Genomic DNA, 26,594 nt, shown 5'->3' with positions numbered 1-26,594 from the left:
CTACCTTAAGCTTCTTAAAAGAGTAATATACATTTATTGTTATTGTCCTCAAAACTTTTTTTATACTTCTTGGCATCCATGACACTTGTACAATGAATTGATAAGTAATTATTGAAACCCTGCTTTGTGTCACACATTTTTCTGGATTCATTCTCTTTTCTGTGATTGTGACTTCCCAGTTTTCCTTCACTCACCCCTCTTTCACCTTTTCTCTATATGTTGTCATTTCATAAGAATTTTCCCTTAACCCATTTCATGTTATATGCTTCCATAGCTTCAAGTATTCTCAAATTTTCACATTGGACCAGACCAAACTTTCTTAACCTTTTCCTCTTATATGGGCCCCTTTGGCAGTATAGTGATATACCTCTTTGCAGAACGTTGTTCAGTGCACAAAGTAAAATAATTTTGAAATAGTTATCAAAATCTTGAAAAAGCAACTCTACAGAAGCCAGGTTGAGAACCATTGGAATAATTATTATCTTTATAGTCCCTTCCATCTCAAATATGATCCTTACCGATTCTTTTGATCACTTTTCTGTAAATAGTTCCCAAATATCCACCATTGAACATAACATTTTCCCCAAACTCTAGTCAGATTTCTTAATTTACACTACCAGGGCTAAGCTGATAAATATTTAACAACTGGATACATCGTACATTTTAAGTTAAATCTGTATTATTGATATTTTCTCAATTACTTTTATTTTCTTTCCTTTTTATAAAACAACAACAAAAAACTCTTACTTTCTATCTTAGAATCAATACTTAGTATTGGTTCCAAAGCAGAAGAGTAGAAAGGACTAGGCAAAGGGAACCTTGCCTAGGTTCTCAGAACTAGGAAGTATCTGAGTCTAAATTTGAACTTAGGACTTCTTGTTTCCAATTCTGGATTTCTATCCATTGAGCCACCTAGCTGTCCCTCAATATATTTTTTAACAAAACAACAAAGCAAGCCATGATTTGTAACATTTGCAATTTTCTATATGTAAATGCTTAGACTGAATATAACAACTTGCTCTCATGCCTAACAGCATGCTCTATCACACTTGTAGACACCTCCATCTGAATATCTGTTGGACCAACTAAATGTGCAGAAATTTAAGCTCCCCATGTTCTAGAATCGAGTTCTCTTTCTGATTTCCTATTAAAAAATCAATAATACTGCTAATTTTTGAATTCTTCCTTTTTCTGCTCATCATAGTCTAGATTTTGGAAGTTCTAATTCCAACATGTCTTTCATATCCATATCTCTCTTTATAATACTATTGCTATCATCTTAGGTTAGGCTCCTATTCTTTCTCACCAGGATAAAATAAACTCCTGAATGGTCTCCTTATACCTTACCTCTCTCTACTCTGATCCTTACTACATCCCATTGCCAAATTAATTTCTCTAAAGCAGAACTTGAATCATGTCATTCACCTGTGACCTTTATTTATTGTTCTTCACCACATACCAAATAGAATCCAAATTCCTGTGTCAGATCATCAAAGCTCTTTATGATCTGGTCTCAACTCCAACAGACAGCTATTTTTCATTCTTCCCTAAATATACCTTACAATACGGCCAGACTATATGCTATTTCCTGAACACATATCTCATTTTTCTTCCATTGAACTATTGTTTAAGCTCTTTCCTCTGGCTCTGAGATGACTTTCTACCACTAAATCTTCACATCAAATTCTTGACCCTTCAAAGACTACCTCAAATGTCAACTCCTCTATCTCCCCAAAGGGATGTAATCTTTAACCTTATCTGAAGTCTAATAACACTCTTTTCATAATTTTCCTTTAAAACCATAGTGGAAATATTGTTGAACTTGGGGTCAGGAGGAGTAGGATTGACTTCTGCCATGGCCATTTTACTGAGTATGACCATGAGTAAGTAATTTAATTTTTTTATTCTTCAGTTTTCTCATTTGAAAAATTTATATAATACTATACGCATGAACTGTCTCTTGTAGATAAGAGAACCAAATCAGATCCATTGCTTAATGCCTGGGGTATTAAATCAGCATGCCGGTTGGCCCTTCTTCATATCTCCAGTGCTTAGCACAGTTCCTGGCACATAGTAGGTGCTTAATCAATGTTTATTGACAGATATTTATAAGGCCCATTGTCAGCCTAAAACACTATATATAAATATAAGCTAGTGTTATTATATTCAGTCTTGTTTCTTATTTATTGTTGTTCTTTTCCTGTGTTTTCTTCTGTTATAAAATACTTCAATAGAGAAATTAGGTCTTATTTAATCTTTTTTATCTAACCTCATCCATTAAGAGTTTGGCACATCAATTTACATATCTTGGGAGACCAAATTATATCTGGTGAATAAATATCATTTTATATCATATACTTATGAGATGAAACATGTATAGTGGCTTTTATTTCTCAAATTTCCTTTTTCTGCATCCTCAATGATTCTTATTGGGCTTTAGATTATAAGCTTCTATAAGGGGATGAAAGCTGTAACCTTCTTTTATAGCCAAAAAATACTCCAGTTTCTCCTGAGCTAACTCATTAGATTTAGACTATTTTAAAAACATAGGTTCTTATGGGAAATATTCTGGTAGGGTCAACACCTTCATATTAAAGACTGTATCCTTAATTTTTTTATAGTGACTGTCCACCCCAATGTCTTACTTAACTGTATATAAAGCAGCTAATAAATATATAAATAAATAAGTTTACTATTATTACTAAGTTAAAAATTATGTATATTTATATAATTTATATAATATATAATTTATGCAATTTATATAACAAATTTGTGTTTCAAGAAATGCCTACTTGCTAAAAATATGGTCAACACTGTTTTCTTGCAGTGATAAGTGCTCTTGTTAAGTAGGGGGGGGAATTCCCATAATTACATACCCTCAAAGCATCCAGGTGGCACAGTGGGTACAATAGTGGGCCTGGAGTAAGTCCTGAGTTAAAAATGGCCTCAGATGCTAGCTATGTGATCCTTGGCAAATCACATAACCTATATTTACCTCAGTTACCTTGACTGTAAAATGGGGATTATAATAATATCTCTAGGGCAGCTAGGTGGCATAGTGTATAGAGTACTGGGTCTGGAGTCAGAAAAGACTCCTCTTCATGCATTCAAATCAGACCTCAGATACTTATAAGTGTGTCCCTAGGCAAGTCATTTAATTCTATTTGCCTCAGTTTTCTCATCTATAAAATGATCTGGAGAAGGTAATGACAAATCACTCCAGTATTTTTTCAAGAAAACCCCAAATAGGGACACAAAGAATTGAATATGATTGAAAATGACTGAACAACATCTTGGGGTTTTTGTGAGAATCAAATGAAATATTTATTAAAAGTGTTTACTATGGTGCATGGCTGCTTCTCTTCAAAGCTAGAAGGGACTTCAGAGGTCTTCTTGTCCAACCTATATATTACCTTGAATGTTCTCTACACAATTCTTTACAAGTTGTCATTCTTAGCTTCACATGAAGACCACCACTAAGATGAAACCACATCTTCCTTCCACTTCTGGATTGCTCTGAGAATTTTTTTTAACTTTTCTATCAAGTTTTTTTTTTGTGGGGGAGATTCACGAATTACTCCTAGATTTGCTGTATGAGGCAAAAAAAAAAGAAATCTAATCTTTCTTTCCCATAATGACCTATCATATACTTGGCAGATCTCATTTGCCATTCCCTTAAATTTTCTATTATCTCTGCTTCTTTTAGTTGAATCTTCATTTGACATGATCTCTTGTTCTCATATCATCCCCTCTTTTTGGCCCTTTTCTCAATCTATTCCAATTTGTTGATAACATTCCTAAAATTTGGCATACAGAAGTGAATACAATACTCCAGTTTGGAGTATCTTACTACAGTGGAGAATAGCAGGATTGTCACCTTCCTTGTCTGGACACCATGTTCCTATGAATGCATTTGAAGATCAAGGTAGGTTCTTTTTGGTTTTGAGGTCACACTTTGGTTGATTACTGAGTTTATTATCTATGGAAAGCACTAACATTTGAGTGAGCATTTTGGATCTTGTGCTATTTAGGAATGATTCCCATTTCAAAATTATCTTGATCCCTGGAAATTCTCTAGGCCAATTAGGATCAGAAGTACTAATAGTGATAAGAATTTTTTTTTAATTGCAACAGTGTCTGAGAGCATCATAGCAGTGTAACTATATATCAGTGGTTATGTGCTTAAGTCTCAGTGCCCTTCAAGTATTTTCTCTGAGCCTTCCTCTGGATATCCTGTGACAGGCTTCCTAAGGTATTCGAGAGTAGATAAAAACCTAAATATGACAATAACTACTCATTTAAGCATAAGTATAAAGTTATTTACAAATTAAAAATAGTTTAGGATATAGGGAGACAGAATACTATTGGGGAAAAACATTGACCTCGGAGTTAGAAGACTCAGGCTTGAGTTTTAACTCCATGTTTAGTTGCAAGGCTTCAGAATGCCACTTACTCTCTGTGGTCTCAGTTTCCCCATCTGCAAAAACACCACTTTAATTGCCTACCTCCCAGAGTTTTTATAAGATGAATGCTTTGCAATTTTCAAATTCTAAAAAATTAGAGAGTTATTATTAACCACTGTGAGACATAGAAAAATAATCTAGAGCAGTGATGGGCAAACTACGGCCCTCGGGCCAGATGCAGCCCCCTGAAATGTTCTATCTGGCCATATGACATTGTTCCTAATCTGATGAATACAATGAGTAGGATACAGTACAATGAAACTTCAAAAGAGTTGCCTTAGAAACAGACTGACAGATGAGCATTTCCTTTCCTTTGGCCCCTCTTTAAAAAGTTTGCCCATCACTGGTCTAGAGCATAGAGCAGCATGGCATCCCAGAAGTACTGTCAGGTCAGAATGCATTAACGCAGGCATCCCAGAACCACGTGGAAAACCTAGCAAAGTTTCCGTTGGCAGAAGTTAATGCTCTAGGAGATGCATTAAGGCTGATACTGTGAAATTGATACTGCAGTGCATTAGTGCATTAAAGCCTGTTTTAAAATGTCAAGAGAAATGTGCAGAAGCTCTAATGTAAGTGTGCCAATGCAGATATTTGATGATGCCAGGGTAGATGCTGAACCATGGTAATGGACTCAGGCAAAATTCTGGACACATTCCTAGGTTCTTCTGTTAAGCCAAAATAGAGGTATCTGCCACCAGACCTGATTCCAATCCAGCCCTTGCAGCCATCATTGAGGGGAGAAACCATTGTGGAGGAGCCCACTTTTCTCATCACCACCAGCAATAATTGCTAACCAAATGCCACCAATAGGGAGATCGTCACAAGAGCCCCAGGAGTGGGAGCTTTCCCCAGAACACCAGTCCTTCTAGCTCAGCCTGCATAGTCATTATTTGGGGAAGCAATTCATATGGAGAAGAGGACAGCCATCACCTCCAAATGCCAACCACTCACAGGGAAGACAAGCCAGTCCTGCTGGGGCAGCAGACGGCCGTGGAGGGGAAATAGGTGGCAGCAGTATAAGGCAAGTCAAACCACTACTACCATCTCGCCAGCCATCTCCCTTTGTACTCTGTTAAAGACAACCAACTACCTTGAATAAAAGAACTCTGGGAATAGTAATGCTCCCAGCCCAGTGTCCACAGCCATCATCCAGGGAAGCAAACCTTGTGGTGATACAGACTGACAACTGCTCCAGAGGTGCCAGAAAATAAAATTCTTATGACCATAGTCCTTGGTACTGTCAAAAAATTCAATATCAGAAACTGATAATATTTTATCACTGGGGATGACATTCAAGAGAAACATTACCATCTACTTTGCTACTGCACATGAAGATTTTTTTCATCTCATCTTCTGAATCCTTCCATATGTCTTTTTTATTAGCGTGAGCTTCTAGAGAGCAGGGACTGTCTTCCAGCACTTTAAATAGTGATTTGCTCATATTAAGCACTGAATAAATTAATTTATTCATTCATCTAATTAATCATTCATCACTCTTTCTGTATAGCAATGCAATACACAGCTTTCCTCCTTCCTCCATATTACAAGGAATAGATTAGAAATTGGGAAAGGTAGGTTCTTTTTCTGGCTTTCCTATTATCTGTGTTACATTCAGAAAGAGACCGATTTCTCTGGGTTCTCTAAGTAAAAGGGTGAGACTAGATAAAGTGTCCTTAAATTGGGTCAGTGGACAGATTAGATTTCTAAGGGTGGGGAACATCTATAACAGCTAACTGAGGTTTAGCATTACTTTCCATTATGCATTTAAAAAAATTCACATAAAAAGGGGGACTATAGGTCTCATCATATAGCCAGACAAGTCTATGACACAACAAAAGGTTCAGAACTCCTGGACTAAATGGTCTAAAGTGGTGCATCAATGTTCTAGGACCCTTTTCTACATAGACGTCTAATTTATATGGCTAAAAAACTCCCCAAAACAAAAATGCATCTGCAATTCTATTTGAATTAAAGTTTATAAAACTTAATAACACTAAAATGAAAAAGGAATATCTTAGGCAGATCTAGGTGTATCAGATGGAAATTCCAGAGAGGCAGATTTCATTTTCAATGAAAGGATGCACTATTTAATGGAACTCTTCAAAATTGTCTCCTAAATTGGAACTGCCTGCCTTGGGGATCCTTTACTTCTGGAGACTGTCAGAGATGTCATAGACAACATTCTTTCTCTGATTTGTTCTGATTTAGATAAATTCTTGAGATCTCTTTCAATTCTGAGAATCTGTGATTCTACAAATTGAACAGCAATTCTATAGCTCCTCATCCTTAGGTGCCTGAAATATTTCTCTTTTTGAACTCTAGACAATACTAGCCATGAGTTTAGGAAGTAACAGATCTTTTAATAAAGGCATATTATTCATTGATCTACAATTATTTAATAAATGCCTGTTCTGTGTTAGCACTTTCCTAGATACTTGGGTCAAAGTCAAAATTAAACTTTACCTTCAGGAAGCTTAAATTCTGTTAGTATTTTTACATGTAAATAAGTATTGATTTTCAAAGTAATTTCACTAGGAATGTTTGCATGTATTTTAGTGATGTCACCACTAATTATGTAACATTTGGAAGTATAGTTAAAGTATCAATATTTTCATTATTTTACAAGGACTTTGTTTTAAAACCCCTAAAACAACCCTAACCCAACCCAAACCAATATAAATCACATCAATTATCCCCCTTGTTCACTTGTTTTGGCTCAGAATAATTTTTTATTATTTGCAAGAATCAAATCATCCCACAAAGACATAGGTTATTCACCATTGAGGATTTTTTTTTAAAGAAAGGGATATAGGCTCTAAATGCAACTCCAAAAGAGGAGTCAGGTTTTGCTTGCTATGGGTATGAAGCAATCATAGATCAAGAAGAATCTAGTTTCCCCTTGGTTCCCACTAAATAGATTTTGAAGGTGAAAGGTGAGTCTCCTCAAAAAAGGACTTCAGACCCAGCTGTGTGACCCTGGGCAAGTCACTTGACTCCCATTGCCTACCCTTACCAATCTTCCACCTATAAGTCAATACATAGAAGTTAAGGGTTTAAAATTAAAAAAAAAAAAGACTTCAGAGACATCTAACAACTGAGCTCCCTTATGGATCTGAACTTGACCAGTCTCTTTGTAAAGGCTAGAAACTACCTGAGTTTCTGTTAACTCAAAGCATAGGAATTTGCTTCTTGGTGAGGGGGGAAGATGAGCTATATAACCTAAAAAAATCCCTTTCTAACTCATTAATTCTTGTGGTCCCTAAGGATTACCAAGACTAAAAACATTTGTTTTCTGGAGAAGAAGATAAATTAAATCACATGTCTATAGGTCTAATGATATTTCACATCGTTCTTCTACTAAAGCATTCCTTAGGAGAAAAATAGTCTTTAAAGAGTAGAAGTTACAAAACTATTAAGGTATATGTCTCATTAATTTCACTGAAAAGCAGAGCTGGAAGATATTTGCAAATTGGATCCTAGAGAATTGCCAGAGCTTATATTAAACATAGGCAATGCTTATTATATTTCAATTTATAGAAAATAGCAATTTGAATTTCTCATTGACATAGCAGATAAAAATAAATGTGAAGGTTGATCTCTGAAAGATGTAATTTAACATAGTAAATGGAATTATTCATTATTATTCATCACTTGTCCCCTCTTTTCCCTTCAAATCTTAAAGAAGCATTTTGAAATAAATTCAGAAGGCACTCTTTCCCCAACATATGCCAGTTATGTCCAAAGAAAGAAAAGAAAAACAAAATAAATATACAAAACAATATGTCTGTCATCAGTTTAGTCCATCCTACACTCTTTATAAAAGAAGCCAAGTATCTTAGGACTCACTTTTATTTTGGCTTTTCTAGGTACATAACTGCTTTTGTGACATCTCAAATAAAATATAAATTCCTCTGTTTGGCTTTTAAAGCAATTCACAACCTGACCCTAAACTGCCTTTACAACTTACATATTACTTCCAGAGATATGCTAGCCAATGATAACAACTGGCTCTCAAAAAAAGTTTTTATGTATATGTACATACATATATATGTATGGATGGCACACTTTTAAGTTTAATCTGCATTATTAACATTCTTCTCCATCACTAAAGGTTAGGCAATCAACAAAACAAAAGATCAAGAACTAATTTGAAACATTTACTGGTTTAATATATGTAAATGCTCGTGTTGAAAGTTTAACAAACAGCTCTGGGATATAGTAAACTCTGGAACTGAATTCCTTTCCTGTACTCTAAAGTCCAGTCATATTGGGATGTTTTTTCATGATCTCACTCAACACTTAAAATCTCTGTACATTTTTATGGACTCTCCCCTTTGTATCTGAAATTCACTGTTTCCTTCCTTGTGCTTTATAGAATGCCTTACTTCTTTCAAGACTCAAGTCAGGCTCTATTTTCTCCAGGAATCCTTTCCTGATTGCCCAAACTTCTCGTGTCCTCCTTCCTAATGATCTTGTATTTTATGCTGTGTATTTATTTTGTAAGAATTCTCTATATACTTTGATAGGTACATGTCTTCTGCCCCAGTAGAATAAAAAACTCCTTGAAAGCAGACTGTTTCTTTTCTTTTCTTTCTTTCTTTTTATCTCCAGTGCCTAGCACATTGCCTAGGACATAGAAGGCACTTAATAAATGCATTCAAATGACTCATATGACCTAGCTAGTAATCTGAATTATTATTCTTTTTGATTGATAATTCTAATGAACATCAAACATTTTCTAAATATCTATATTTTTCAGAGTCCTGTACTAGATCAGATAGATATAGAGTTAGAGTCAGACAAACAGATAGATAGATATATTAGATGGATGGATGGATGGATGGATGGATGGATAGATAGATAGAAAGATACATAGATTGATGGAGATAGACACACAGATAGACAGACTAACAGATGACAGAGAGATAGACTGACAGACTAATAGATGATAAATAGATAGATAGATAGGTTAGCTTCCAAGGAGTTGCTACTAATCACTCTGCAGTAGAACTATATTTATGGATATTCCTAGAGAATTCAGTACTCAGGGTTTTCTCATCTACCAAATGCTGAGGAACAGCTCTACTCAGAGCTTTTGTTGACCCTAGAATCATTTCAGAGGTATATATACTTAGATGAGAACTGAGTCAGATGGAACATATGTCATGTCATCTCATCTGGTTGCTCATCCTTCCCACTCCACTTCCAGAATTTTATCTTTTTGCATTTCTCCTTTCTTTCCCTTTCTGCACTTCTAATTTCACCCTTCTCTAGATCTTCACCTCAATATTTTGCTACCTTCTGATTCAGTTTAATGTGAACAAAGTAATCCTCAATAAATCAGTTTAATTTGGGTTAGATATATTATAGGAACTCAAGAATGACTACTTTAAAGTGTGATTTTTTGATTGTTTTTAATATATCAAAGAAATATATATAACGTACCTTACTTAAATTCATTTGCATGTATGCATATATTGACACAAGAGCTGAGTTTGTCTCTAGACTGCAAACTCCCTAAAGGGGAGGGATTACATCTCATGAAGGGCTTCACATAGTTCCTATAGACTAGGTCCTCACTAGACATCTGTTGATTGATTGAGAAAGTATTTTGTTATAGTGGGAAGTGCTCATGCTGGAATCAGAAGACCTAGATTTAAAATATTGCTTCTGAATTCTACAGTTTCTGGGATCTTAGGCCAAGTCCCTTAACAAATCTCAGTTTCTTCATCCGTAAATGAAGCATTCACATCAGATGACCTCTAACATCCCATCTGATTCTATATCTGGAGTCTACAATCCTATGAAGAGAATCCTGCTGAGAATATTCTCAGAAAACTTGCTTCATGAAGAATGAATTATAATTAGTATAAATGATTTGAATGAATATAGGGAGTTACACATTCTTCTCAACTTGTTTGGACTACTATTTGATTAAAAATTATATTTTAATGAAAAGTACAAGATAGATTCCTTTTTACTTTGCCCATTATTAATTACAGCAATTTCTGAATGAATAAGGTTTTAGCCTTAATCATATGCTTTAAGATTAAATATCAACATCCTTCAACAATTGTTAGAAAATTAACTCTTTTTTATTTGTCAGACTTAAATCCAAGCTCCAGTACCTGAATATTTGTGATTTAGTCATTAATACCACTATAAATGCAGCACAATTACACTGATGATTTGAACACAAAAAGTGACATCAAATCTTCATCAAGGAATTGTATGACCTGAAGAGCAACAAATTCTATCAAGTAACAAACATGAGGAATAAAAGATAGAAAGCTTAAGTGTCTCATGGGCATCTCTACTGTAATAAGTGGCTATTTTGATTATTTCCCTTGATATTCTTGATCTTTTGTTATTCCAAATGAATTTTGTTATAGTTTTTCCTAATTCAGTAAAAAAGTTTTTTGGTAGTTTGATAGGTATGGTGCTAAATAGGTAAATTAATTTGGGTAGAATGGTCATTTTTTATTATGTTAGCTCATCCTACCCATGAGCAATCAATATTTTTCCAATTGTTTAGATCTAGTTTTAATTGTTTGGAAAGTATTTTGTAGTTGTTTTTGTATAATTCCTGTGTTTGTTTTGGTAGATATATTCCTAAGCATTTTATATTATCTAGGGTGATTTTAAATGGTGTTTCCCTTTCTGCCTCTTGCTGCTGTGATGTGTTGGAAATATATAGAAATGCTGGTGATTTATGTGCATTTATTTTGTATCCTGCAACTTTGCTAAAGTTGTTGATTATTTCTACAAGCTTCTTAGTTGATTCTCTAGGATTTTTTAAGTAGACCATCATATTATCTGCAAAGAGTGATAGCTTAGTCTCCTCATTGCCTATTTTGATACCTTCAATTTCTTTTTCTTCTCTAATTGCTACTGCTAGTGTTTCTAGTACAATGTTGAATATAAGTGGCTATTTTGGAGAAGAGGGTTCTAGAAGAAGTCCTCCAGTAGGCTTTATTAACATTCACTGAGGATTTATTAAAGGCCTAAACAACAATAGCAAGGGATGAAAAAACATATGAATGGATTTTTATCTGAATTAATGGAAGGGACAAAAATGGAGATTGCAAGTATATTATGAAAAGAAATATTTATTACTTTAAGTATCTAGTTAGTTGTTAGTAAAATCCAATGCACACAGTACTCTTAAATCAAATTAAATTGTGTACGTGAAATGTCTTTGTAAATTACAAGGTACTGTATAAATATAATGTTATCATACTTATTGAATTTTTTGTAATATGCAAAGGATCCATTATTTTGATGGCATAGTGAATTTCATCTACCTACACAGATCTTTGTGTCAGCTATGGTTCTTCATCACTGGCCTTTGGGGTTTTCTTGGCCAAGACACTGGAATGGTTTGCCATTTCTTTCTTCAGCTCATTTTACAGATGAAGAACTTGGGCAAATAGAGTGAAGTGACTTGCCTAGGATCATGCAGCTAGTAATTATCTGGGGCTAGATTTGAACTTGTGACCCTGATTCCAAGCCCAGCTCTATCCATTGTCCCTTAGCTGCCCTGGACTACAATTGTGGGATAGACAAATTTTATCCATTTATTTTATGGAGTCAAATTCAAAGGAGAGAAAAACAAGGCCCAGAAAACAGAGAGCCAGTTTTGGAACCAGAAAGACTCTTAGCTCTTACCTGATGACTATTGTTATGAGCATCCTGTGACCCTGAGTGAGTTATTTGCCATCTCTGTGACTCAAGAAACTCTCTAAAACTATATGCTAACTTCAATGTTAAAGGGAATTTTCACATGAAGGACTCCCTTCACTGAGAAAATAATTGATTCAGTTAAAAAAGGTATCTGAGGCACAATTTGAATCCAGATCTTTCTAACTCAGTCCAATATTAGATTCATTATGATCACCCCATTTAGTTTCACCATAATTGATACTTAAGGTTGTGGAGGTTGTAGGTGGGAGTTAATGGTAAAGAAAGAATGGATTGGTTATTTTTGAGTTATATGAAGTCCTACCTGGTTACAGTCACGCTTTAAAAGAATTCACATCATTTACAACCACCTAATAAAATATTTCTGATGACACTGCACAAATAAACTAGGAGAATTCTTTCCTGAGTACTCCCTAATGACCTAATGATTGCAATTTTCCAGATAGCGGCTGGCGTGGGTTGGGCTATTTTGCAACCAGAATCCCCTTGTGTTTTTAGCAGGCCTTATGCTGATCCAAGTTGGTTCATGAAACCAATTAAACTATCATTTTAATAATTGACAAATAAATTTTCCTAGTTAACCACGAAGGAATTTTATTGACTGTGGGAAATAATTCATTAAAAAATGTTTGAGTTCATCTCATGACTCCTAGTGTCCAGAAGACCTGCTTGTTCTAAGGAGTCAGGTCAGAATATACTAATGAAAGAAGCTTGGGAAAGAGATTCATGAATAGCATAAATTAGAGTACAGGGAGGAGGTTGGTCCCTTTTCCTTGAATCTCAGATTGAGTATACATGTGGTAGGGCTTGTGGGGGAGAAGTGAAAGGTGGCTAAGGGACCTGCCAGCCACATGTAGCTGGTGACTTTCTCTTTCCCTGGCCCTTTTAAAATTATTTAATAAATAATTATAATTTTAAAAAATGTTTGAGTTTATGGCTACTTAAAAATATATTTAGAACTTCTACTTTAAAAGCCAGAATACAACAATTGTGATTTTAATTATGTTCCATCATGGAATATCAGTCAGCTGGCATATACCAGTTCAATCTTTGCTTGCATGAGTATGACAGTCAGTATTTTCACTTCTGGGTAAGGGCAACCTATTTCCCTCTTTTTCCTCTTCTGATTTTCAGTACTTTCATCAAGAATTAACTGACCCAAGGAGCAGAGCCAGAAGAACATTGTACACAGAGACTGATATACTGTGGTAAAATCGAATGTAATGGACTTCTGTACCAGCAACAATGCAATGACACAAGACAGCTCTGAGGGATTTATGGTAAAGATGCTGCCCACATTCAGAGGAAGATCTGCAGGAGATGAAACATAGAAGATAATCAATTGCTTGAATGCATGGGCTGAGGAGGACATGATTGGGGATGTAGACTCGAAAGGACCACACCAATGCAACTAACAACAATATGGAAATAGGCCCTGAACAAGGACACAAGTTACAACCAGTGGAAATGTGCGTTGGCCATGGGTGGGGGGAGAGCGGGGGGTGAAGGGGAAAGTAGGGGCATAAAGTATGTAAATAGGTTAAAAATGAATATTAATAAATGTTAAAAAAAAAAAGAATTAACTGACTCATAGCAAAGCTTTCCCTAGCCTGTCAATGTGTGGACATTACCCAAGCCTTAAATACTTCTAGAAGTAGAAGCTGATGTCCAGAGAGAGGAGAAGGATGTAAGAATGCCAACTGTCAATAATATTAGAGGTAGGGTTGATTTACCAATTTAAAGAACTTTGTGAAGAAAGAAATGGAGTAGTAAGTCTATTCTATGCTAGGCTCAATTTTGCAGAGTCTTCTTTAAAAAAAATTGTATAGCCATTTTTGAATGCTCCTTAGAGAATTACATTTTAACCAATAACTTTAAAAAAAGAATAAAAAAGAAAAACAGTTCAGCAAAAAAATAAAATAAAATAAACATTGTAAAGAAATCTGACAGTAGATGCCACATTTACACCCAAAGTTTCTCAAGGTTGCAGAGTCTTTCCTTAAAAGTTTGGCTTTACTTTTACTTTAATGAACTGACATCTCCAAACTATCTTAAGAATGCAAATCACCATACATAAAAGCATTGTTGAATCCAGAAAAAAACTGTAAGCTGATAACAGAAAATAAAAGAAAGGGCTCTAATTGATATTTCATCAATTAATAGCCAAACCAAAGATGTCTACATATTATGGGTTAATGGTAGGGGAGGGATTGTGAGTCAGTGTGAGATGCCCTAAATAAGTGAAAATTGACTGCAGGTGGGCCTCATCCCCATTACTCTCCAGCTCAAGAGCAGGGCCTGCAATGATGTCACCCTTAATGAAAGAGAAAGTATATATGTGGGGGGAACTCACCTGTGGCAAAGACAACATTCTTTGAGACCAGTCTGTGTTCTACAATGGAGAACTGAGGAAGCTCAATCCTTTCCACACCTGTCACAGCATTATCCCCACCTCTCCAATAAAACTCAATGTCATCGGTTGTGTAGCCATCTACCAGGAACAAGGAAACAGGAAAATAAAGGTATTAAGTATTTATTTTCCCAAAATAATTTTTAAAAACTCAATCCAGTACTATTATCATTAGTTTAATTTTTTTTAGTTTGTCTATACAAGACAAGTTTTTAAAATATATTCATTTATGTGACACATTTTTCCTTTGGATTTGTTGAGTTACCATTTTTATCTGCTTTGTACTAAATCTGGGGTGAGGCAATTAGCAATTAAATAGACTTAAGAGTTTTCTCTGAATGCCCTAATAGAATCTGGTATCATGGGGAAAGCACTGGATTTAGAATCACAGGATTTGAGTGTAAATTCCAGTTTGATTACTCACTGTCTATGTGACCATAGGTAAGTCAATTCAACTTTTAGGTCCTATTTACCTTTATTATAAAATAAGGAGATTAGACTGGATACCTCCAAGGTCCTTGACAGCTCTAAATCTTGTGAAATCTCTGCATATTTCTGAGTTGAATGACTGGTAAACATTAAGGCAGGATTTGAAACTCAGTCTTCCTGAGTATAAGTAAAATATGTGCTCTTAAGACAGTGAGGTGGGTCAGTGGATAGAGAGCCAGGACTAGAGATTAGAGATCCGAGGTTCAAATATGACTTCAGATGTTTCCTAGCCATGTGACCCAGGGCAAGTCACTTAGTCCCAGTTGTCTAGCCCTCATCACTCTTCTGCCTTGGAAAAAATACACAATATTGATTCTAAGAGGGAAGAGGTTTTAAAAAAAAAAACAAAACACTGCAATTTCTTCTTTGGCCCCTTTAGCTATTAAAATTTCCCTATAAGGTGTGTTTATGTGAGTATTTATTTTTATTGTTTTCTGAACTACATCATGGTTTAAATGGCATTATCTTAAAATCTTTGCATTGAGAGGAACATTAAAAATTATCTTGACTACTATCCCACTCATTATGGTTTTCTTTTCCCGTAATACCTTTAATAGGAGTTCCTTAGTCATCTTCAACACTTCCATTGATGAAGACCTCAACACTTAAGGAGATGGATTATTTCATTTTTGACCAGCACAGAGTTATTATGTTCTTTTTTAGATTTAGCTAAAAGCACTCTTCTTATAATTTTGAATATGACATCTAGACAGTATGATGTAAAGAGCACTGAACTCTAATCTGATTGCCAGTTCTGACCCTACCAACTAACTTGTCATTTCGCCATTGTAATTTGCTTATTCTGAGACTCAATTTCATCCTCTATGAAATGGAATTAATAATTGTGCTCTTCTTACCAACAGGGCTGTTGTGAGTAAAGTGCCACCAGAACCAGGTTAAAACGCATTTGGGAAATATTTAACAAAGTAAATACAATAGAAGAGTCAGGTATAGATTAGCTATTATTATTATTATTATTATTATTATTATTATTATTATTAGCATTTTGGGGGAGGAGAAAAAGAATTTTTCCTCATGCAACTCTTCACCATATCTAAAAATAATAACATCTCCACTTGAATTTTTTTCTTTATAGTATACATCTGAGGAGTTTAACTATTTCTACACTGAAAAGTAGAAAGCACCAAGTTTTCAGTCAGAAAGAACCTGAACTAAGAAACCTAGATCTAGGTCTTTCATTTGCCAGCTACATGGACCCGAACAAATTATTTTACATCTCCACTTTTGTTTCATCTTTACAGTGTTTTTAGTCCATCTTTAAAGTAGAGATAGCAGTGTGATAATGAATAGAGCACGTCTCAGAACCAATAAAACCTATGTTCCAGTCCTACCTCTGACTGCTTACCCTTTTACCTCTACCCCTGAACACACAGTATATGTATAACTGGGCAAATCACATAACTTCTCAGGTGCTCAAACTCCAGTAGAAAAGGAGGTCACATAAGCATACTGAAAGATCCCTACAGACAGTATATTGACTTAGAAAACTAGGTGTTAATATTATTTATTTTCTCTTGAATTTTTTTATTTTGTTAAATGCTTCCCAATTACATTTTAATCTGATTTGAATGTATTCAGAGTGTTGCAGCCAGCAGGCACTTCTTTAAAGTTCTAAGTTGAGGAAAAGATGCCAAACTCCATTAGTAGGGTGAATTTTCTCACACAGCCTTCCCTATAGTTATTAAAACATAGATCTAGTCTCTAAATAAGATAAGGTAAGAGGGAAAACAAATGAAAACCTTTGCAAATTATAAAACACTATATAAAAATAAGTTGTCCTTCTTTCTGTTATTATATGACATGGATTTGAGGCTCCTCATCATTTTGGTTGCTTTCCTCCACAAACTCCAATTTGTCAATATAATTCTGTTTTTTAGTTTTTTTAAGAAAAACATTGTTTATTAATGGTGGCATGTGATTCCCATCAACAAAGAATGGATCTTTTTGCCATCCTCCTCCTGGAGAAAAGAGAACAAGAGAATCCTGCTTTTTGCTTTTAAAGGGAACTGTGTCCTCTTTCTGATTGGCCTGACAGTTCGACCTCCCTCGACAATTCCTATTAACGGATAGGAGGTGGACTTAGAGATCTCAACTCTTCCCTCTGTTAATAAAATTCTTAAAATAAACCAAATCTTTGCAGTGTGGTCAGATTCTTATATCCATTGTGGACAATAAACATTTTAAATGCAATTTCCCACCTAATTTCTGTATTCTAATCTTTTGAATATCATGCATCAATCTGTACAATTTCACTATAAAGACTATAATCCTTTAATATAGACCATAGATTTAGAGCTAGAAGGAACATCAGTAACCAGCTAGTGCAAACTCACTCATTTTAGAAGAAAACAAAATAACCTAGGTGGAGATGTTAAATGACTTTCCCAAGGTCACACAGGAAAGCAACTTCTACTCATTAAAATACTGTATTCCCATACTATCTCTATAAATCAAAATTTTATTTTTCCTAATCTGTTTTAGGTAGAAATGCAGATTTGTCACTAACCATATACTAAATTATATTGTAAAATCATATCTCATCTCAATTAAGAATTAATATTTTTAAGTTTAAATCAATTTAAACAAATAAGTAGTCTTATCTATGAATTACTCAAGAGGAAAATAGCATTCTATAATGCTAATCAGCAGGCTCTAGATATACAGAAGAGAGGGTCCATTTCTTTTTTTCTACTGATGCTTTCAATTGTCCCTCTCACATAGGCACTCCAAAACAAATTATAAAGTTTCTGAATGATCCTCAACTTGGAACATATTACTATTGTACAGAAAAGAAAAAAAAATAAAAACTTGAGTTCCTAATGGTAAATTTTTCCCCCCATCTAAGTCCCAAGAGGACTCAAAGGAAGACAATTCATGCATGTTACAGCATTTTGTAAGCAAATTGCTTTGTTTGCTCTCATCAAACCGAATGGAATAAGATCTGGAGCATTAGCTTTCTTATGTTTCAGAAAAAGCAAACAGTCTGCCTAATCAGATTGGAATAGAGAACTACTTAATGCCACCTCACAACCTCATTTTCCTACCCCCCAGAAATAGCCACAAGAGAAATTAAAGCCTTTTCTGTTCCTTTGAGACCATAACCATATCTGTCTATGAATGGAAAATAATTAGTATGGTAGCACAAAGGGAAACTGCCCTGAACCACTTAAAAAATCTAAAGGGAACACAGATATGTACACACAGCTTTCAATTTCCAGAGTGCAGTTCTGTTCATCCAAGGGATATCTTCTCAGGTCCATCATACATGCGGCTGTTGTTGTAATTCTAAAATACAAGAAGGGAGAGGGAAACTATTACAGTCAGGACCAATAACATCTTTCCATTAGTAGTGAACCCTGTTTATAGAAAGACAAAAGCTTCTCGGGTAGGAGACATCTACAACAAAGGTATAACTTTCTAAACTGTAAAAATAAAACATGAAAAAATCAAGGTGAATTAAAACTAAAAACTTGAGGAGAGCTGAGATAAACTAATATAGAAATTTAATATTTTTATTAATCTGATTATATTTCTATGAATCTTTTAATTTGTCTTCTCTGATACAAAAAGAGCTTTTTTTAAAAAAGCAAAACAAAACAAAGCCTTTTCCTCTTATTCCTCTTCCCTGCCACCATTTAATACTTTTTCTGACCTCATTATAGGACAGTCTAAGACACTGTAAGATACTGGAAGGAGACACTCATTCACTATAATAGTTTTCCATTATTAGTGGACTTATTTCAGTTATCTTGCAATTGTTCTCTATTTGTGTTAAAAAAAATCTCCAAGACAGATCCATTTTATGAACAAACTTTTACACTCAAAGTGTTATTATTTTTTAAAACCCTTATCTTCCATTTTAGAATTAAATATTATGTATTGGTTATAAGTCAGAAGAGCAGTAAGGGTTAGGCAATGGAAGTTAAGTGACTAGATTAGGGTCACATGACTAGGAAATACCTGAAGTCAGATTTGAATCTAGGACTTCTTGACAATTATTTTTAAAAAATATATTTGTCAGCTACTCAAAGTCACATCTGGACTCTAATACTACTTTGACGCTTCAGAGCTTTTCATGTTATCTACTTTGTTCTAAAAAGAAATTTATAATTCATATTTATTTTTTCCCCCCACTTGCCTGAATCAATAGTAAAAGAGCTGAAGGTGCATATGCTGAGACTAAGAAGTTATTGGTTTTCACCACTTGATGCAGATGTTTCCACACAGTTATCTGTTACGGGACATCTATTTTCCAAAATGGTTTTAGGTGATTCTCATATTTACCCCATCTGTCAGAGTTTAGCTAATTCAAAATTTGCAACTCATTTGACCCAATTTGGATGCTAATAAGCATAAACTCATTAAAGGACTAATGGTTATTAGCATCTTCACTTTTGAATGAATTTAAAACCAATCCCTTTCCTTTTCTCTTTCTCACACACACATATTCAATCATTTTCTGCTCTGTAATAAGCCCACACCTAGTAAACTATGTAATCAAAGAGAAGTCAATCTCTTAACCTCTCTCATCCTCAGTCTTTAAAATGGGATTACAATACTTTGCTTACAGAACTCACAGGTTTGTTGTAAAAGGGGGAAAAACTTTGCAAACTTAAAAAAGTTTATAAATATTATTTTTGTCTGGACCTCTGATGCCCTCTTTTAGGGAATTCTTGCTGTGCAAGTGCCTTCCACGGATGCAGACTGACATTTATTTTCTAACTTACATCCTTAGAGAGTTGCCTGGGGAAATAAGAAACTAAATGACTTGCCCAGAGTCATGCATCAAGTTTATGTCCAAGACAGGATTGGAACCCAAGACTTTCTGACTCTAAGGCTGTTCTATATAACATACTGCATGTTATTATTATTATTATTATTATTATTATTATTATTATTATTATTATTAGCATGTTGTTGTTCTTGTTCAGTTGTGTCCAACTTTTTGTGACCCCATGAACCAAAGCATGCCAGTTCCTATTCCATTCTTTTCTATTCTTCCCTATCTCTTGAAGTCAGTCCAAATTCATGTTCATTGTTTCCATGACACTACCCATCTTATCCTCTGCTGTCCCCTTTTGTCTTCAGTCTTTTCCCAACATCAGAGTCTTTCCCAGTGAGTCCTATCTTCTCATTATGTGGCCAAAGTACTTAAGCTTCAGCTTCAGTATTTGACCTTCCACTGAATAGTCCGAAATAATTTCTCTAATTATTGACTGGTTTGATCTCCTTGCTGTCCAATGTTATTAGCATTCAAAACCTAAAAGAGTGAACCATATAATGGCATACCGATCTGGTGTGTAAATCAGTCTTTTCATCTCAATGGAAATAGTTCCATGTGAGTTCATATAATGCTATCTTTTCGGAGGATTCATTATTCACACTAATTGGGACCTAGCTATAATTGTTAAGAAGTGTTTCTAGCCAAAATCTTCCTCTTTGCAAGATCCACCCATTGATCCTATTTCTGCTCTTTGGGGACAGGCAGAATAAGCCTTTTTCTCATTACAATGCTTGGAATACTTGAAGACTTTAATTTATCCCTGCCTTCCCAAGTCTTCTCTTGGAGATAAATATCCCCAACTCCTTCAGCTGAACTTTTAATAGCACAGTCCCCACTTATTTACCAGTTGCCTTCTTTTGGATGAACTCTATTATCACCCATATCCTTCATAAAATATAGTATCTAAAATGAGAAACAACAATTGAGGGTAAAGTCATATCTCCTCTATCCCAACATATTAGAGAAGTAGTTGCTGTTCAGTTGTTTCCATCATGTCCAGCTCTTTGTGATCTCATTTGGGATTTTCTTGGCAAAGATACTGGAGGAGATTTGTCATTTACTTCTCCAGTTTATTTTACAGATGAGAGATCTGAGGCAAATGAGTTAAATGAGTCACCCAGGGTCACACAGCTAGTAAGGATCTGGGGCCAGATTTGAATTCCAGAGTATAATTTTGCCTTACTTCAGTCCTAGATCTCTAATAACTGTGACACCTCATTGTTAGAGAAATAATACTTTTGGGGAATCTCTGCAAATCAGAGGTTACTATTTTTCTCAAATAGCAGTGGGATACAGTACAACTATTCAGGAAGTCAAGCTGAACCCTCCAGTTTTTCTATACAAATGTATCTATGCCAACTTGACTTACATCCTATACTATACAATGTTCATAATGATATTAAATTATTATGTAAGTAGCATAACACTCCCTGTTTTCATTCAATACCATACTCTTAACTGTATAATCCAAAATCAATAAATTGCTATTTTGTTTGTTATAGTGATATAGATGATTTTCATATCATTTAAGTCTTAATCTTCTTGATCTTAAATTTTAACAAATTTCAGGCAGAATAAAAATGTAACATCTCAGGGGGCAGCTGGGTAGCTCAGTGGAGTGAGAGCCAGGCCTAGAGACAGGAGGTTCTAGGTTCAAATCTGGCCTTAGACACTTCCCAGCTGTGTGACCCTGGGCAAGTCACTTGACCCCCATTGCCCACCCTTACCAATCTTCCACCTATGAGACAATACACCGAAGTACAAGGGTTTAAAAGAATGTAACATCTCTAAAAGATTCTTTTAATGTGTAATGAGGGAAATTAAAATAGAAATATGTGTTCTAATCATATGTATACACATTTTCCCCTGATTTTTTTTAATACCCTGTAATTGGGAAAGAACTAAATAAGTGAATAGACCGAGTGGATACAGCACCACGATTGGCAGCAGGAAGACCTAAGTCCTTATACACTTTACTGATTGTGTCACCTTGGGCAAATCATTTAACCCTGTTTATCTTAGTTTCAGCATCTATAAAATGAGTTGGAGAAGGAAATGGCAAACCACTTCCAGTATCTTTGCCAAATGAGGACACAATGAGTCTGACATTACTGAAATGACTGAACAACAACAACTAGGTGAACACCTGAATCTCAAGTTTGTAATGATTCTCAATGACCTTTATTGATCATTAAGATTCTCATTTCCATATAGTAAAGGAAAATATCAAAGTTAGTTAGAATCTCAATGGCTTAAAACTCTTCTTCTTTAGTGATTTTGAACATTTTGAAAAAAAGCTCTTCTTAGCCAATTGCTTCAGGGAGGCTTGGAGGTTATATGATTGTATATGTGTTTCTGAGAGTAAAATAGGGAAAGGGAAATGATCTGTAAAGAACTTATAATCCATATTTATACTTAGGGTTTTCTTTCCTTTCACATTTCACCTGAGAGTTCCAACACCTTTATTTCTAAGAGATGAAAAAACAGATAATTTAAAAACACAAATACCCACATTCCCAAGGGACACTATCTTTCTTTAAAAATGTTTTATCTTAATTTTCTTTTAGTAATAAATTTACCCATGTTTTCTAAAGTTATATGATTCATATTGTCTCCCTTCCTTCATCCCTCCCCCTTCCCGGAGTTGACAAGCAATCTGGGTTATACATGTATTATCACACAACACATATTTCCATATTGTTCATTTCTGCAAGTGAATAATCTTGTAAAACCCAAACCTCAAATCATATACCCACAGAAATGAGTAATAAATCATATGTTTTCATCTGCATTAATACTCCAACAATTCTTTCTCTGGAGATAGATAGCATTCTTTTTCATAAGTTCCTCAGAATTGACTTGGATCATTGCATTGCTATTAGTAGCAAAGTCTCTTACATTTGATCATCTCACACTGTTTCAGTTACTGTGTATAATGTTTCCCTAGTTCTGTTTATTTCACTCCATATGAGTTCGTGGAGGTTTTTCCAGTTCTTTCTGAAATCATCCTCTTTATCATTCTTTATAGCCCAAAAGTATTCTATCACCATCAAATGCCACAGTTTGTTCAGCCATTCCCCAAATGATGGACATCCCCTTTAGTTTCCAATTCTTTGTAACCACAAAGAGAGCAGCTATAAATATTTCTGTATGAACAGGTCCCTTCCCATTTTTTTTTAATCTCTGGGACACAGACTCAGTAGTGGCATTCCGGGATCAAAAGGTTTGGATTCTTTTATAGGATTCTTTTGGGCATAATTTCCAAATTGCCCACCAGAATGGTTGAATCAATTCACAACTCCACTAGCAATTCATTAGAGAACACTATCTTCTTAAATATATTTAGATATGGGAAATAAATGAGTAAGATTTTTGAAGGAAGGAGACATTTCATTTTCATCTTTATGCCCCCAGAACCTATCAGAGCATCTTGTACATAATAGTAACTTAATTAATATTTATTGATTGACTATATAAGTAAATGTGCTTATATATTTATATATGATGATGTGTTGTGCTATTATTATTTTAATGGTCTGTTTTTTTCAAAGTTAATGCTTTAGTTTGAGTAAAACCTCTCTGTAGTAACTCAAAAAAAGTGATTGAAAAGAAAGTAATTTCCAAAAGGTAAAGAGAAACATGGTTATATAGTAGCTTAGGACCTGCCTTGGAGTCAGGAAAACCTGGGTTCAACTTCCATTTCTGAATATTGCTAATCATGTGATTATGGGCAAATTACTTAACCTTTTAGGGCAAGTTGCTTAACCTTTCAATGTGCTAGGCAAATTATCTTAGTTGCAAATTAAATTCTTTGTTTTGTGTTTTTAAGCTTTAATAACTTATGAAGTAAATATCATAAACTTAACATTTGAAAGGATAATTATTTACATTTTAAAAAATATTAAGGTTTCTTATTAAAATTTAATGTAACCATGACTTGTGCTATATATTGTCTTAGTGGATTTTCTTGTCGCAAATTAATTTCCAATCAACATTTTCAGAGGGGATTTTAACACCAACACACATAAAATTACAGGTGTAAACTCCACTCTCATTCTAAGCACCTCTTAAACAGAGGAGTGACAGCAAAAACAAACAAATAAATAAATAAAATATGGCCTAATTAAACAACTGCCAAATGAAGGGTAGAGACTGTTTTCCTAATATACCTTTTTTTTAAATGCATTAATAAGCCTATCCTGAGTACACTGCTTTGTTTTGTGGATAGAGAAAGATTTGAATTTATTCAGAGACTATTTACAAGATATAGGGCTCCAGGTTTCTTCTTTTTCTGATATTGCTGCTACCTGATACCTGTTTTATTGGCTGTTGGTACCTCTACCAGAGTGTGGCAGAAAACATGAGATAGACTCCTATCTGTGTAGTATTCTACTTTTTGTTAGCATCCCCAAAAGCATCTTTGAATCATTTGTGGATTACAAAGGAAATCAAATCTCTACTTCTCTGGCAATGAAGAGGGTCTTGTTAGCTTTGGAAAGATAAAAAGAGGCAATTAACTGGATGCCAGTTTTACTCTAACAAAATTGTTTCCTCATTTTTTCTCATTTAATCCCAAGCTGACCACAGATATATGTATAATAAACCTTTAACATTCCCTGCCACTAATTAGCTGTGTGATCTGGGCTTATTACTTAACCTTTCTTGGCTTCGATTTCTCAATTCCTGAAATGAAGAAATTGAACTAGATGTTCTATGAGGCCTTTTCCATTTCTAAATCCTATTATTCTAACATCTCCAGTAAAAAGCTAATATCTGAAAAATTGAAAGGGTTAAATGGAACCAGTAAGTATGGAATACATTTTTTTTTCATAAACCCCTACCTTTTCTTAGAATCAAATTTAACTTTTGGTTCCAAGGTAGAAGAACAGGGCAAGGGACTTGCCAACAGTCATAAAATTAGGAAGTATCTGAGGTCATATTTGAACCCAGGACCCCCATATCCAGGCCTGACTCTACCCACTAAAGCCACCTAATTGCCCAGTAGTATAAAACTGGAATATTTTCTGAAGTCTTACTAAGTTGTTGTTGGTTTTTTTTACTTAATTTCTCTATCTCAATCAGGATAGAAGAATAGTGGCTACTCATGGACTCAAACCCACTGTTGATCAGCAAGGGAGAGTCAGCTGTTTCTGTTTCCCATCTGTATTAGGTCACCTCTCCTTAGGAAGCCTGGTCATTCCTTTTACCTCTCAGGGCTCACTATATAGGTGCTGGACATTATTCAGGCACCCGATTCCCCAATCACAGTATAGTGTAGAACTCCCAAACTAAAGCTATGCAGCAGCCTGAATCTCTCCAAATCCTAGAAATTATAAGTATATACCACCACACCTGGGCTTGTCCAAAAAAATGTGTTCCAAAAAATTACCCTCATCTTTGTGTAATGAATAGCACCCAAGCTTGCCCCTCAAGAAGAAATCAGAAAATGAACCTCTTCGCTGTATTGACTAGTTTTGCTGAATTGCCTTTTTTCTTAATCTTTGGAACTGAAAATAATGTAAAAATAAAAGATATCAATTAAAACTAAGATTGAAAAGGAAAAAAAAATTAGCCAAACAGCTAGACCCTCTAAACAGAAAACAATATTCCAAACCCAATGCTTTTCCCACTAGACTGGAGTAAACCTTTCCCAGTACTTTTTGGAACATTGATGTCATTCTTCCTTAATTTTCAACAAGGAGGACTAACTATGTGACCTGAAGTTTTTTCCCTTGGACTCTATACAGCATCAGGGTTCCAGGGGGAGCCTTGAAGAGGTATCTCACAGATGTGAGTCGATACTGAAAAGGTGACCAAGCCAAATTTCCTTAATTTTTCAGATGAGTAAAATGAGTTTAAATGACTTGCCCACAGTCACACAACTTCGTGCCTCTGAGGTAGGCTTGGACACCAGGTCTTTTGACTCTAACTCCAATACTATATGCCTCTTATAGAACTTCTAGAGCAATGGATTTGCCAATTGTCATGACATAAAATTATAGCAAATGACACCATCAGAAAAAGTAAACAAAAGTAACCTTTAGGCATCACCAAAATAGTAACAAAATCATTTCTGTTACTGCTTCCCCAAATGCCCTGTCCACCTGGCCTAAGAGGTTTCTAGTACTTCTTGGTATTGTGTGCCAACTGGCCAGGAGCACAGATGCTGGAGCCAAATGGTTCATATTGCAGAGTTCTAAACTAAGTATTTATTATTCAGGTTGAAGAAGCCATGGGGAACATGCTGACTATTAAGTCAATTTGGTAGATTTTTCAAGAAAAGAAAAAACAAAAATGCATATGTATATATATAAAACTGACTGAAGGAGATGACTTTGTGCTGAAGAATACTTATATTAATTTACTGTTTCAGAGGATAGTAGAAAAAAACAACTAATAAGAAATGCAATGATTTGCAAAGCATACAATGAAATATATACATATATACACACATAAACACATACGTGTGTATGTATACAGACAAATACACACATATGTGTGTGTTTAAGTATATTTAGTCAGTTCTTAGCTAACATGAGTGGATCATTTGAAAACCTTTCTCTCCCTTGAAAGGGTCCCTCAGGGCAAGGGGTGCATCAGTTCTGTTGTTGCTCTTGCTGCCACCTATTGGGGCCAGAGAGGAAGCCTGTGCCAACTTGTGGTCCTGCTGGCCATCTCCCAGAAGCTGAATTTGTGTCATGGGAATTTAAGTAAAGTGAGAACTATC

General features: G+C 34.9%; 1 protein-coding gene across 1 annotated transcript in view; it reads right to left on the bottom strand.

Moving 5' to 3' along the window:
• GABRB3 (gamma-aminobutyric acid type A receptor subunit beta3) overlaps window positions 1–26,594 on the bottom strand; it is a 266,332-nt gene that overhangs the window by 37,330 nt on the left and 202,408 nt on the right. The window contains exons 5-6 of the mRNA XM_044669290.1: window positions 18,287–18,369; window positions 14,518–14,655 (exon numbers count right to left, since the gene is read on the bottom strand). Of these exons, the coding sequence (XP_044525225.1) occupies window positions 14,518–14,655; window positions 18,287–18,369 (221 nt within the window). The remainder of the gene's footprint in view (window positions 1–14,517; window positions 14,656–18,286; window positions 18,370–26,594) is intronic.

This window comes from Gracilinanus agilis, chromosome 3 (genome assembly GCF_016433145.1).
Source record: "Gracilinanus agilis isolate LMUSP501 chromosome 3, AgileGrace, whole genome shotgun sequence".
NCBI lineage: Eukaryota > Metazoa > Chordata > Mammalia > Didelphimorphia > Didelphidae > Gracilinanus > Gracilinanus agilis.
Note: the sequence above shows the minus strand (reverse complement) of the source record. Positions and strands in the feature narration are given on the sequence as shown.